At 37.8% G+C, this 15,656-nt stretch overlaps 1 protein-coding gene across 1 annotated transcript in view; it reads left to right on the top strand.

Annotated features, from left to right (window-relative positions):
* The window catches only part of RBM33 (RNA binding motif protein 33), a 103,483-nt gene that overhangs the window by 30,406 nt on the left and 57,421 nt on the right, over nt 1–15,656 (top strand). The window contains exons 8-10 of the mRNA XM_026843509.1: nt 3,623–3,831; nt 5,606–5,939; nt 11,205–11,263. Coding sequence (XP_026699310.1) covers nt 3,623–3,831; nt 5,606–5,939; nt 11,205–11,263 — 602 coding nt within the window. The remainder of the gene's footprint in view (nt 1–3,622; nt 3,832–5,605; nt 5,940–11,204; nt 11,264–15,656) is intronic.

The following is a 15,656-nucleotide window of genomic DNA, read 5'->3' as shown; positions in this document are numbered from 1 at the left end:
AAAGGAGAACATTTGCTTGCTCATTTTAGATGCATATTTATGTAAATGTATATGTATTTTTTTATAGCTGCTCTGGAATGTGATTTATGTTGTAAATCTCTGCATTATCCAGGATAATAGGGATTCTGGGATTCTCAAACCTGGGGATTTGAAATGGCTGTTGATCTCAGGGAGTGACCCAAGGCAGACATAGCCTTGGAGACCTGCATTCAGTGTTGGTATAGGCAGGAGCTGGTGGCTGGGTCCTGCAGCAGCCTGCATGCACTGTCCAGGAGGCATGGCAGCATCCAACCTGGCTCACTGCTTTGGTGACAGTGCACACAAGCTCTTAGCTAGTGAGAAGCATTGGGCCTTTTCATGCGAATACCTGGTGGTGCTTTGGAAGAATCTAGTGAGGGAAGGAGGATCTGTTTGTCACCTCTTTTCTAGTTAGCAGTCTTATCTTGCTTTCAAGGAAGACGGGGGCTATTTTCCTTGCTCCCCTCCCTGAAAAACTGTCCTGCACAGTCTCCTCTCCTTCGTTTCTGTGTGTCTGGCACAATGCTCTCAAATTCAATAAACAGTCCACGTAATAATTGAGCTGACTGTATTGCTGTGTGGTGACTGATAGGAATACCTCAAGTGCTTTATATTGCTGAGTTCACTGCATGAGTCTTCCCTTCAGCAGACTCTCTCTAAGGCTCTGAACCTGCTGTTTTGTGTGTAAGCAGAATTCTTTGCAGGTAGGACACTTGCCTGAAGTGGCATGTAGTGGGGGAAGTATGCTTGATGTTAATGTAATGTTACTTTTTTTTAATCAAATAGTTATATTGTACTTCTGTGGTCATAGATGTGGCTGATGCTTTTGCTGCAGTGAATTTATGGGGGGGGGTTGTTTTGGTTTGGATATTTTTTTGAAGGTCAGTGTTACACATTTTCACTCTTCTGGCTGAAAAACAATGTGGGCTGTGCCTTTAAGGAAGGACTCAGCCTTTAAAGTTGGAGTACCTTTGTGTAAAGTGAGTAGGAAAAAAAGTTATTAGTTTATTTTAAAGAGAGTGAAAAGTACCTGCACATCGAAGATCATCAGGACTGACTTTGCCCTGGATGCTGTCAACCCTTCCCCATTAGCATGGTCCTCTGAAGTAATTTTGTTTGGAGCAGCCCATTTTTTCTTCTAAAGTTGTTTCTATTCGGTGTCATTTGATATGTGCTCAAGAGGCTAGCTCTATTCCCAGTTTCATTAAGAATTGCTTTCCTCACATGTGACTTCTCATCTGTTTGATAGGAGATAGTTTCTTATCATCCTGAATGAATATCAGTGATAGATACTTGTTTCAGTGACTGAACTTTGCTTTCCAAACTACCTTGCTAAGTTCAGGGTTGTAGTGTGGAAGATGCAGAAAAATTGCCCTGTCTGTCCTATTTGTGGAAGAAAAAAACCCCAAAACTTTTGGCTAGCAGCATGCCCAGGGTGCCCTGCAGGATTTGGATCTGCTCTGGTTAAAGGGAGGAGAGCTATTGCTTTGCAGTGTAATGGCACCATGTCTTCCCATAAGTACGTGGGAGCTACAGGTTAGTCTTTCCTGCAGACCAGCTAAAAGCCAATGTCTGCAGGTGGGAACAGGAAGGAAGCTCGAAATCAGAGCTCTGTTTTTCCTGTTAAACCAGCTTTTTTTCATCCCTGGCAGTTAAGGATGGATAAGGTGGTTTAGTCTCATCTAATGCTTTTGATTGCTTTGGACAAGAGTACATTTGTCTTAATTTCCCTCAGAAATCCATAGTGTGCAAATGTAATTCCATACTAAGACTTGAGGGAGTGTGATTCTTTGCTGCTTTCTAAGCATGCCATGAGATTTTCCTGATAAAGCCTGATTGTCTTGGGCTCTGCCATTGTCTCAGAGCAGGTGCTAGGGCAAAGGTAGCATTTCATAAGAGTATCTGGTGTGATTGTAAATTAAGGCTTTATGCCACGTAATTACATTGTCAGAGGGGAGAGAAAAGGAGATAGAGAAAGTTGTCTCATCACCAACACCCAGAAATGAAATAGGAAACTATATGGCAGATCCTGGCCTTTTAGGAGTCTGTCATGTTTGCTGTGTTCGTAGACAGCCAGCGAGTTCTGAACTTTTCTTGTAAAAGGAAAAAGCCCCTGCTTTCTGGAGGTGCTAAATACCTCTGAAAACTGGGACATGCAAATTTACAGTCTTTGCAGCTCAGTTGTGCAAGTAGTTTTTGTAGCTGTATAACAACAACTGTCACGGTGGGAATGTGCAGTGCTCACCCTTTTCTGCCCTTCTGTCAATCCTCAGTTTCAATGACTAATTGAGATTGCTTCTGAAGATGTTTAAGATGGTGGTTTAAGTAGTTTTGGCCGTTAGACTCACAAGAAATTTTAATAGTTTTGTAATATTGCTTAAGTTAAGTATTCTTGATGGAGAATATATAGTGATGTGGCGATGTTACAGTAGTGTCTCAGCTGTCGGACAGAAACTTTTTATTTTGATCTTCAGATACTGTAGCCACTATGTGTAATACTACCAAGTAAAATCACTTTGTCCTGAAAAGTGGTTCCTGTCCCAGTTTCCTTTAACATTAGGAACAAACTTTTAAAATGAAAAAAATGGAATTTGTGCACTAATTGCTATTTATATGAATTCAAAATTATTTGTCAGGAGTGTGTTTCTTGTAGTTTAATTTTGCCCTATTAGAGGTAGAAGCAAGTTTTAGAGGTAACAAGGGATCTGACTGGCATGTGGCAAAATCCTTAGCTGCATGTTTGGATTAAAGTTTATTCCCTTTAAATAAGCGAAACCTGGTGAGTGGCTCTGCTTGTGCTGTCACAGTGTGTTTCCTGAAGTTGGTTGTAGACTTTCTCTGTATGGCCAATTAATTTGGTTGTGTGGGCCGGTTACAGCATGGTTTTCTCTTAATGTTATCAGCATTGTCCCAGGTTTCAAGCAAATTTGGCAGTCTCTGAGTACCGTCTGTTCTCTGGTGTTTACCTGTGATGTGAGTTGAGTGCGTGTTATCAGTGGCCATGTATTTGACCTGAGCTGAGCACAGGTTTTGAACTGTGCACTCTTAAGTGGAATTATCATTTGTAAAGTACACCTGGTTCTTAAACCAAATGCAGTTGAATAAATACTAAGTAGTTATATTCTGGAAAAACACTTCAGTGACCAGAAAGCTTTGGAACAGGCCAATGTGCAGATGAGTCTGGCAGATCAAATCTGTTTACAGTAAAGGATATGTTGAGTCTTCCATATAAAGTTTAGTTTACTGGGGGTTTCATTGTGCTGTCTGACATCTCTTCAGATAACACAGATGTGAGAGGAACCATAGCTGCCTCTTGCAGCATAAGGCAAACTTCAGTAGCTTCAAGAAAAGCTTGTCCAAACCTTTTGTCCATGTTTGTTTCATTTACCTGCTGCTTTTTTCCTCTGCAACAGACATAAGTATCTGTGTGCTTTTAAAGATGTCTTTAACGAAATGTTAACATGCCACCTAAAGGAGATCAAAGTGCCTGCAAATTTTGTTAGTTGCAGGGATGCTTCTGTAGTTCTAGCAATGGTTTTGCATGATATTTTCCATCTTTTCAGCACAAAGCTAAAATACTTTTTCCCCATCTCTCTTTTAACAGAACTTTCTGCAGAAGCTAAAGCAGCATTACTTGAATTTGAAGAGAGGGAAAGGCAGCTCAAACAGGGACGGTATGGCTCAAGGAGAGGAGGGAGAAGAGGAGGCTCGATTATGTGCCACGGAATGGGAGAACAAAGGAGAGACAATAATGATAGGGGAAGAATGAAGGATCACAGGCCTGCACTGCTGCCAAACCAGCCATCAACAATGGTACCTTTTAATCCTTAGTATTCTTTGAACATACTTTCAGGAAATTGTGGAGAAATGCATTCTGAACTGAGTCTTTACAAAGGTGGAATATATATTCCAATGTATACTTTTTTGCTCTTTCGGAGCACTGTTAGGCAAGATGGGGTTTGCATAGCATTATGATTGTGAAAGTATGTGCTTAGTCCTGTTACTGGCCTCAACTTCAAGAATCTCAAGACCTTCAAGTGAAAAGTGGATTTCGACTCCTACAACGCAATCAGGCTTACCTACTGGTTTGCATAAGGATAGAGGAAAAAGTTAATTCCTCTGAGAGGTCCTCTACGTGCAACATGGAAACATGTTCAGTCCCAAATGACTAACAGTAATTTAGCTTAAAAAAAATAGTTCTGTAAAATAATTCCTGGTTTTTGGCAAACTAATTTTTTGCTTATAGTTCTAAAAAAATCTATTTGTATACCTGCCATGATACTACGGAGGCAAATAAAACCCTAGGAAGGTAATTGTTGCTAGATAAATTAGTATCTTGGGATTTCAGATGAAATGTAGCTTCGTTACTCTTCCCCCCCACCCTGTGCTTTGTATCACAAACTGAAAGGTGTTATCTTTTTCCATCCAAAAAAACCCCTAAAACCCAGTGAGTGTGTGGTCAAGAGGTAGCCCACGCTTATTTTTGTTAACTGTCATAAAATGTGCTGGAAGATGAGATTGTAGAACAAAGCCTGTGTATGTCTTTGCAGGACAAGGTCATCTTCATTAAACAAAGGGGATTTTTTCCAACAGCAGTAACTCTAGGTGCTCATCACTAGCAGGAGTCGGTGCATATATCAGCAGTTGAGAGCCCTGCAGTAGAATATTTCGTGCTTTTAAAACAGTGAAGGTGGAATAATTTTCTTCTGTATTGTTGCAGTCTTTGCTATTTATTTTGATCTTAAATGTTGCGAACATTTTTGTGTTTATCACAGTATCTTCTTGTGCACACTTTGTAGGTGCTTTGCTTTATGTAAAAGACTGTGGAAAAATGTGTCACATCTTTGTTACTAAAAGGTTGCCTGTTTGGGACTCTTCTTTCACTACCATTTGGAAGTTACTGGTCTAGAACTGATAGCTAGTATCAGTGAGTTCAGAAGCAGAAGAATGCCTCTGAAAAGAAACATTATAATATATATGGGGTTTTTTTATTATAACTGATTTTGGCCCTCTGAATGTTGAGCAGCAAGACACTTTCTGTGTTACAAAATGTACCTTTTGAAAGGTATCTTTAAGTAGTTTTTCCTTGAAGCAGTATGGATAGGTGGGCTACACTGATATCTTAATCTAGCTTAATTTGTATTTTGACTTTGTTGCTACTGACAGGCCTGTTTTTATTCAGAGGCGCTCTTCTATACATGAGACTGTGGATTTGCTTTGATACTAGTACTCAGATTTCCAGTGATCATCACATATACCTTTTGCAGTTGATGACAATTTCCAGTGACATATGCAGAACCCCAACATACGACAAGACAGTTTCACTGTTTAAAAATGAGCAAATGAATGTCTGCATTCCCTGTGTGTTTCCTTGCTCTTTGTTGTCCTCTCCTTCACATGAATGTCTTTGTTCCTTTGCTTTCCTGTGCTGGTGGTTCTTAACAGTCGCAGCTCATGATATGGGAAAGAAGTTTTTCTGTTCATATTTGGCTTTAATTGTTCTCCAAAGATGTTTTGGCTTTGTGGTGGTTTATGTCCAGATGTTAACTTTAAAGCCTATTGACTTTATTCTTTTGTCTGACTTTAGACTCACTCACAGAGGTTAATTCCAACACACCAGCAACCTGTTAGGAGTCTGTTCCAGCAGCACCAACAACAGCAGCAGCAGCAGCAGCAGCAACAGCAACAACAGCAGCAGCAGCAACAACAACAGCAACAACAGCAGCAGCAGCAGCAACAGTTACAATCTCTGCTTCCTTTACAGCATCAGCATCATTCTTCTCCTCCTCCAGGGCTACATATGCCCCCTCAGATAGAAACACCTAGAATAATGATGACTCCACCTCCAGTGACACCTCAGCAACCGAAGAACATACACATAAATCCACATTTCAAGGGGACAGTAGTGACACCTGTACAAGGTGAGCTTTCTGAACACCCTTCCAGTCATGGGAGTGTGACTCAACTTACTCTTTGCCAGAGATGCAACAATTTGTTTGTTTATCACTTCATGGAAATGTGCTTTGGGTTGATTTTTTTTTTTTTTTTCCCCGTAAGCTTGAAACAAATGTTTTGCCTGAAGTAAGATATAATAATGTTGGACTGACCTGAAATAGTAAAGCCTTTTCAACTTCATCATCATCTTTGTTACTCTGCTGTAATGCCTGCAAAGAGTGGTAAAAATGGAAACAGAAAAGAGAACATACTTTTAAAAAGTAGCAAATGTCAGGTTTCAAAAGTAGGTAAGTACAGCAGTTTGTAATTTCCCACATCATTCCAGCTTCAGCCAAGCATTCACAGAATGACCACCCACCTGTTTCAGGGAGCATACACTGAGACACTTCTTGCACTGTAACTGCTCTTGTGAAAGGTACCGGCTGCTATCCTTACTTGATAAGATACATGCCCTCAGTTGTCCTTTCAGTGCCACATTTTTGATTGTTCAATTCACAGCCTGCAAGTACATTTTTTCTGTAACTTAACACAAGCACTCTTTGGGCTACACTTTTTAGGGCAACTCTCAGCAGAGCTGTTAACGTTACTACTTATTTAGGAAGTGTATAAGCCCTAAGAGGATAAAGAAGACACTTACGTAGCTCTGACTTGTGATGCTGTTGGGACTAGACAAAATAAATACATATATATTTATATATATATATTTACCATTAGGTTTTCTGTGTTTTTCCCCCTTCAAATCGACAGAACTCCAAGCCAGTGCTATCTTTACTTCATTTATCTGACCAGTGGAAAGTAGGAATTTGGCAGGGTAGGATATTGCCAATTGATAGAGATCTATTAGGCCTCTCACAGATGGCTTTACAGTAGCTGCATTGTAGAGATTATTTTGCTTTTTCCTGTCTAATAAAATCAGTGCTTCCCACTAAATTATGCATTGCGACAGATTATCTGGAAGCAGTCCAAAAGGTCCTTTAGTCTTGGATTTATGCCTTCTGTGCATTTTCCTAACGTTTCCAAAGCAGCAGTTATTGTTTTGTGAAAAGCAGAAATTGGTTTTAGACTATTCTAGATGCCTTTGCTCTCTCCCTGTGAAACAGTCATCAAATCTTCTGTATCGAGGTGAACAAGTGTCCTCCTAATGCCAGCAATGGCTACGGAGGATTTTCACTTTTGCCTAGCATCAAAAGTTCACCATGTTATCTTTTCTTCTGCCTGAGGTTTTTTCCATGTTATCAGGTGGCTTCAGGCTTGTCTCAGCCTTACGACTGCATTTGTGTCACTGTGGGTATTCCAGGAACTTTGCTGTATCTTGAGTATAGTCTTTTTTTCCTGTCTTTACTTGCATATCCTCATTTGAACAAAACTCTGTACCTCCTGAATGTTAGACTTCAATCCAGTATTGAAGATCTCCTTTTTTTGTTGTTGTTCTTAGATCCTATACTGCTGACTTTGTGTTCATGTTAATTTCTTGACTGTTAAAAGTTTAGTCATCTTCTCAGAATGAGCAGCCCTGAGAGGATTAGTGATCCATTTTTAATGGTTTTGAGACTTGTATTTCGGTGAGGAAAATCTTTTCTATGTGTATTGATGGCAGCTGGTTCATATGAAATACTTCTGTGCCATCCATTTTACTGAAGGAATCCATGGCAAGACTACTGAGTATTTCTGCTAATAGATGTGCAGCATACTATTAAATGCAATCTTTCAAATCGCTAGAATTTTAATCTTCTTGATCAGAGAGCATATATAGGAAGCTGAGTCTTTTGCAGTGGCTGAGAGTAGTGGCCATCTCAGTCTTTTAGTTTGCAGCAGTACGATTATATTACACAAAAGTATACGTTTACACACCTAAGGAAAATGTGTGGGAAATCAGTATTCCTCAGGGAAGATGAGCATAATTCTAAAATCTTCAATGGTATTTGCGTATTAAGGTGAATTTTTAAGCGGTTACTTCAGGCAAAGTGTAGACAGAAATTCTTGTGTAGGGAGAGCTGTTCTAAACTTCGTTATAAAAAGCCCCCTCACTTCATCCATCTGTTTGAGGCCCCAGTAGGCAGAGACTGGTAGTTGATGACAGGATTTATTTCAGTGTAACAGGAAGTATGAAAGATCAGATTGACTTCATGTTCTTGATGATTTCCTGTCCCTTCTTGGCTGAATATATTTCCAGATATATAGGGCTTTTACACATTAGAGAATTGAGTCAGATAGGTGTAAAGTTTATTTGGATTCTGTTGTTGAAAATGTGATGCCTGGAAGCTAAAAATGCCATGTCTGGAAGTGCGTGATATGCACACTTAGGTTCTGGTAATTTTAATGGTGTCCTGTCATGTTTTAGTGTAGACTGGCATTTTTCCTCTCTAATTTTATGGCAGGATTAAGCTCACATTCTTCTAATTGTCAGCACCAGGGATACTTTTTCAAACTGCAAATCATAGAAATATAGTTTCTCAACATCTTTTTGGTTTGAGTTAGTCTTGAAATGCATCGAGTATATCAGTATTTTCTAAAATAGACTTAAACCTCCTGTAAATTGTTACAAAATTTTCATGTGAATAAAATTGGATGTATAAGAGCTCTAATGGCCAAGTCCTTTAGTCTAAAAGTGAGTTGAAGCACTCTTGAAGAATCCTGTCATTGGCTTATTACTGTGATGTCTCAGAGGTAGATCTTTTACAGTGGCCACCATCTCCCTGCCCAACCTTGAATCTTGGTTCAGAAAAATAATTACGTTCAAGTAGGCTTTGTTTCAAGCAAATTTCTACTGTTCTTAGTCTTTAAAGCTTGAAAAATGGCTAAGAAGGACTTAGTCTATCAAAACCCCTAAAATGGTTATGTGAGCCTCTGTGCATACTTGCTGCAGATACTGTTCAGTTGTGCCTTTCGTGGCATTTGAATCCCATGTCGTTTAGTTCCTGTTATATAATTATATATATAAATAAATATAAAAAACCTTTAGTTGTCATATAACTTTTCTTTATGTTCTATTCTGTAAAGTAATTCTGAGTTATAAGTAGTAATTTGGGGCTGAATGCATGCACAAATTTGAGTATGATCAATTTAGAAATTCTGGAGGACTGCACATAGATGTATTATGAAATACTAATTCAACCTGTGATAATAGGTATTGAGTTTTTTCCCCCTTGATGTTTACACCACAAATAACTGTTTCAACGATACTGTGGTGCTGCCAAAATTGGCATGAACTAAAGAGCAGTTTATGGCAGCTTGATATATTAGTATGCCATTTACCTCTTAAAAACTGTTTGGTGCCTTGGGAAAAATTAGATTATACTCTCCTAAATAATCAATATGGGAATTACTTCTTCATCTTTTCAGGTATAGCATTGGAATTTACAGCCAAAAGCAATTTACTCTTCTTAAAATACTATCTAACAATATGCTGTGTATTATTTTTGAAACATACTTTTCAAATCTATGGAAGATTTGACATCAGGAAAATAAATGTTGATTTGAGACTTCTTTCCTACTTCAGCAAGTGTCCAGTGATTGAAGGGGCACAGTTTGAACTACTATCTGTCATGAATATTAAATTCATTTGCTTAAAATATATAAATACATATCTTTATATGCTACTGCCAGAGGCAGGATACTGAAATAGACATGAGTGCCCTGTTCAGTTGACATTTCTCTGGATTTCCCACCTTACACAATTTTTCTCAGTGCCTCTCTGACCTGTAATACCTGAGCTATTTTAGTCCTAGGTCTGTCAAGAGTACCCTGTCAATTTTTTCCAGGTGGCCATGGCTGGCTGATATCGACAGATGTTCATTAGAAGCCAAGATGAGACTAATTCAACTAATGTTTTTCATGTAACCTGATAGGAAGTTTGCACTCAGTCCCTTGGTACTGAAAGACTGGTGCAATTAGTTTACCCCATCAATCCCTGAACTAGTAAACCACATGTACTTACAAAATTGGACAGAAGCCACACGTGGACATGAACTAAAAATAACCACTACTGCATTATTAGTTCTTGTGCCTCAGTTACCAAGGAAAAAGGGATTTTTGAGAAAATACCAAACTCTTGCACTAGGAAATGCACCCAACTTCTCCCTTAAATTAGCTGAATTTCTCACTATCTTTTCTGCTCTGAAGTGTAATACAGTAGTTGTGTACAAAGTTGATGTTTAACCCTGTGTGGGAAATGTTTTCTTGTCACTTTCAAAGTGCTAAAAACAAACTGAAGAAAACTAACCTTGTTAAGTTTTTAGTAAATTAGCAAACACACATTCAGTGGTGTTAGAAATGCTTTATTTAGCTTCTCTGGGCCTTTTTAATATTGCAACATTTGTATTTTTAACCACTTGGATGACTGAGAGAGGAAGTAAAAAGTGCACTGAAAAATGGGAAATATGTCACACTTTGTACTGGGGACTCAGATATAGACTCAATCCCGAAGGTGATTCATCTGTAGATGCTTTATGCATTATGCCATAATACTAAGTTAATGTTTTGTGAAATGTTGTGGGGTTTTTGTGATAAGTCTTGAGATGCAGTTGTATGGACAATTCATCCATTTTAATCCCTCTGAAATACTGATGTTGGAGGTTATTTTTCAGGAAGAGGGTCTCTTGATTCTTCTTGGTGTCTCTTTATGAAAGTCTTTCATCTGAGATCAACAGTTCTGTGATTACACAAACTGATCACAGTTGCATACAGCATTATGGTGCAAGGCCAGGTTAAGTAGTTTTTACTTGCTGTTAATTGCCACTGTCTACCTCATTTTACCCTCCTATGAACAGTTATTTATACCAGATAGGCTCTCTTGCCCATGCTTATTGTGTGAGGTTGGTGGTGAGGCTGGGAGATACCTAGGAAATCTTGAGGGGCATGAAGTTGAGAAGGCAAATTAATCATGTATCCTTCTGTTTGAAACGTGAAATTATCGTTACAGTCTCTGTCAGCTTTGTCTAAGAGATGTCTTTGGCTGAATAAGTATTCTAGTTTTCCTTCCTGCAACAAGGAGCAATTTAATTCTGGAAAATGCAGAATTAAATTATGTAAATTAACTATGAGAATCCTAATTGCCCTGTTGCATGTTGCAGAGAAGGGAATGGTTGCTGAAAGTTAATTGTAGGAACTATGACATGTGAGGGTAAATGTAGCAGATTTTAATCATAGCTTCTTATTGCAACTGCTTTTGGAAATAACAGCAACAACTGTTAGGTAAAACAAATGGTGTTAAAAGGTGCTTCTTGTTTCAGTGCCCTTGCTGCCTGTTCCAGCCCAGCCAAGACCTGCTGTAGGACCCCAGAGATTTCCTGTGAGTAGCAGCTGTTTCTTCTTCTCTGATATGGATAAGCATACATTTGCAAAGAAATATTAATATAGCAAATAAAAGCTGTTCTAGTGAAATATAATTTTAAGGATTTGTAAATATTGACAATACACTCTGCAGTTGAAAATGTTTGTTAAAAGCTTAAGGTCAATGGATTTTTGAGAGTAGAATTAATTCTGTTTAACTGTAAAATTGTTGAACCAGTCTCTCCAGTGGGAGAGGCATGAATGCATCTTGTCTTAAGGAATATGGGCTTCATTTTATTACTTGACTCTTTCTGTATAAATAGAATTCTTATTTTATTTGATATAATAAAAGACTATTTGAAATAATCTCTAAGCTTAAAAAGCAGTGATATATATCTATTGTAAAAATCAGCAAGCGTTTTTATTTTACTACAGGCATTTGAATGCCCTCAGGTTTTTTATGTTAAAAATCAGAACAGCATTGCATGACCTTGCTTTCTCTTTATGTTTCTAACTTCTAAAACAAACAAGGCACCTAACTGCTTCACTAGGCTAATTCCACTTGATAATTTTTTTAATTCTGTGAATGGAGAGAGTGCATGCTTCTAGACCTTTTCTCATCATTTCAGAGTTTTGTTATCATAAATTTTTACTTCAGGTGGTTTTCAGAGTATCAAAAGGTAGCAAAAGAAAAAATAGTTTATGCGATATCGCCCTAAATATTTTCAAATAAAGACCCATGTATTATGTTTCCCAAATACATAAAACACAAAAATTATTCTCTGTTAATGTGTGCAGTGTTGAAGGAGCAAAGTAGAGGTTTATGAACGTCTCTGTAGTATCACACAGTAAGTCTCTTGCATAGAGATCAGACGTATTTCAGAAACCTTCTGTGACTTTTGCCATGTGTGTACCTGCTTGTTTTTGATGCAGAATATTCTTCATACAGGACATCTAGCTGAGGAATTGTGATGTCTGTATTTTTACAGTAACTGAGTTTTTAAATTGCCATGTTTTTTATGCAAAGTATAAAAAGGTTAAGCAGTTAAACCACAGTTTCATTAAGTAAATTTGTTATATAATTTCATCATCAACACTGGGGATATTTTTTATTTAAAAATATTGCCATTTTCAGAGGAAGTTATTTTCTTCAGCAGCATTTAGTATTATGTGGATATGTTATTATAATTTTGAAAGTAATTCTGATTGTTTTGTATGAAAACAAGTATCTTACATTTGTTTTCTTTTGACACTTAAGTTGCTTTGCCAATAAACACAATTTGGGATGGAAAAGAAATTGGAGGACAAAGAATATCTGTAAAAGGCATTGTAATTGACATCTTTGAAGTGGGTTTGTCAGTGTAGAAAAACAGGAAATTATTTTTTTAAAATTGACTGTGAAATTAGATTTTAATTCTGTACACTTTTGATTTCACAAGTTGAGAAGTACTGCAAAAAGGGAATAAAATAGATTGAATATTTTTGGTAGGACTGTTGCTCCTTTTGCCTGTAAGAAAATACTTGACTGCTGCCTTTTCATGTAAGCAATGCACTAGGAAAGAGTCGGTGTAGTTCTTTTTTTCATGAAGAGGAGGAGGCCTAGTTTAACTAAGAGGATCTAGTACTGTGATTTGGTTGCCCTGAGGTTTTTTCCCCCTACTTCAGCTAGTAACCTACTATATGACCCTGAGAAAGTTACTTAATCTTTCCATGACTCACTTGAATTATAAAATGGGTATAGTATGAACTTCTGTTATGAAGTACTTCATAAATTTTGCATAGGTTATCAGTCATATTAGGATTAGGAATTAAGTGTCACTGTGTACATATCTTATGTTTGTTTTATTAAATGTAGTATGTTAGCTCTTGAGCTGAAGACAAATTTACTTTCTGACTAACATTTTATCTTGCAGAACTACCTGTTTTGCTCTGTTACATGTCAGATGTCTTTCTGCCATTATAATTCAGTTGTTTATGTATAAATGTTGACTTATAGCAGTGTAGAAATGGTTAGACAACTTTGACAAGCCATTTGGAAAGGATCAAAGAAGTATTTCAGACTGTAGTTCATTCATACTTTTCCCCATTGTAGAAAGAATCTCTGTATATGTAATAACTTCAATTTGCTCTTGTTTTCAGGATTGCCTAATCAGAGGATGATAGTTAATTGACTTTTTTGATGGCTTTGTTTTTAAAAAATTTGGGGTCAGATTTAAATAATTTGTAGCCTCCTTTCCCCTTTAACTTTAAATGAATGGTTTATTTTGATTAATGTTTCCACCTCTGCCACATTCAAAGGTAATAATTCAATTCTTGCAAGGGAGAGACCTAAAAGTGGCTAGTGCCCTAACTGAAGGAAAAATTGCCTGTGAGTTCCTATCTTATTTGGGAGAGAAACCTTTCAGCATAGAGAGCCTGTGTGTGCTCTGATCATGGGAAGAACTTCAATCAGAGCTAATCAGTTGCAAGTCATAAATCCACTGGAAGCCAGGTGTTAATAATTTAGGGGTAATGAAGTGACTTGTAACCATGTAATGGTTAATTCTTACAGCTTTCTTCAGAAGGATGTAATTGAAGAGTTGAACAAAGTTGTAATGAGCATGTTAGCATATTGCTGTGAGTTCTAAAGTATAAGAAACTATGTAGTACTAAATCAGAGTAATCTTGATCATGACTGACCCTGCTTGGAGTTGGGACTGATTAAATTCACTTAACCTTGAATCTAAATTTTAATATTTCAGGATATTTCATTGTTCATTTATTTCTTATTTAAGGCTTAACTCCTGAAATGTTTAGAAAGTACTAGAAAGGACATAATGGATGAATCTGTGTTCCCTACTTAGAGTTATTTTAACATTTACAGTAATTTCAATCAAGCAAGAAAGTTGTCTATCTCTTACTCTGTAAGCGTTCAGGGTGACTTTGAATGGTATTTGAGAGCTATATTCAACTGATTAGGATTGATTAAATGGTGGATCTGAGGCATGTTATAGCTGAGAAGTGTGGTGAACTTGTAACTGGGAGTTAAAGACCTCAGTTCTGCAAAGGCTTCCTTGCTTGTCTAAATTGCACAGTACTCCTCAGGTGGCTGTAGGTGATAGTAATCCAATCTTAAAGTATAGTCAATGCTAATATTTTTCCAGGCATTTGAATTAACCTGGAGCTGTGCAAGTGCCAAGTGCTTGTTTTAACTGTTTGTTAAACTGTTTAAAGAACAGATTAAGCTAACTTCTGAAGGTCTTGTGTTTTACCATCTGCCCTTGCTTTAAAGTGGTTTAGATGCCTTTTTCTGACTTCCTGTCTCAGTGTCACAGTTGGTTTTCACAAATAACAACCTACTTTGGGGACTGATAGATATAAAGGAAGGTGATGGAAGACTTTATTCATAGACTAGTTGTATGGGTCTTCTGAACTTTTCACATGTTTTCTGACAAAATTATAAATTCTTTGCAATGCCCCAGTGCAGGTACGGAGCCTGTCCTTTTTATTGTTACACAAGAGGGACCATTATGGTTCCTGTCCTCCAGTGCTTGTTATCTGGGCTAATTTCTCTTTAAACTCTTGCATTCTGTGAAGAATGATGAGGGAAAACAAGGAAAGAGGAAATGAAATAAAAAATGGAAGAGGTATTTCTAAACACTTTATAGGTAGGCTGCTGTTAACTGACTATTACAGAGGCCAGATCATTACTTAATATGAAATTAGGAGCTAAGTTGATGGTCCAGATCTTTCCATTCCTTAGGTAAGTTCATCAGCACATTCTGTGTCTGAAATATTTCAGTGTTCGTCTGAAGAAAAATTTATAAAGACTTTGCTTCAAACATAATTTATTTAACTTAATGAACACTAAAGTAATACTCATGTGGCATATGTGCAATTCTTGGAAGGACATACAAAAGTGTAACTAGTGTTGTCATGCCCTCTTTAGGATAGAGCATGGCTGAGGGAAGGCGTTTCCCTGTCAACATTCTTCAGCCAGAAATTATGAGGTATCCCTAGCATCCAGATTTGGGGCTGGAGTGGGCATTTGGAGTGAAGAGGAAGTTGGGGAGAACCTGCCTCACACTCAAGGCAGAAGACAGGAATTTCTTGGATCTGAGGCCAATCCCCCTCTGTCTCTGTCCTGGATCCCTTTCTGAAACCGCTGTAGAGAGAGCAGAGCCTGTTAACGCAGCTCTATGCCTTTTGCCAGGAGAAATTTCAGAAAATTGGGATAAATTCCAATTTAGCCACTGACCTTAACCTGACACCCTGGGTGTGGTGTGCGCTGGGCAGGTGTCCATCTCACGGACACATTTTATTGATTTTTGTTAACTTGAGTTTCAGAGCTGAAGTTAGGAATAGTCTGAAGTGGCATGAAGCACAAGATGAACTGACACTAGTATCTGCCTGACTAATTAATACCGCGAAGG

This window comes from Athene cunicularia, assembly GCF_003259725.1.
Source record: "Athene cunicularia isolate RWA chromosome 2 unlocalized genomic scaffold, athCun1 chr2_part1, whole genome shotgun sequence".
Lineage (NCBI taxonomy): Eukaryota > Metazoa > Chordata > Aves > Strigiformes > Strigidae > Athene > Athene cunicularia.
This window is presented reverse-complemented; position numbering and strand designations above follow the sequence as displayed.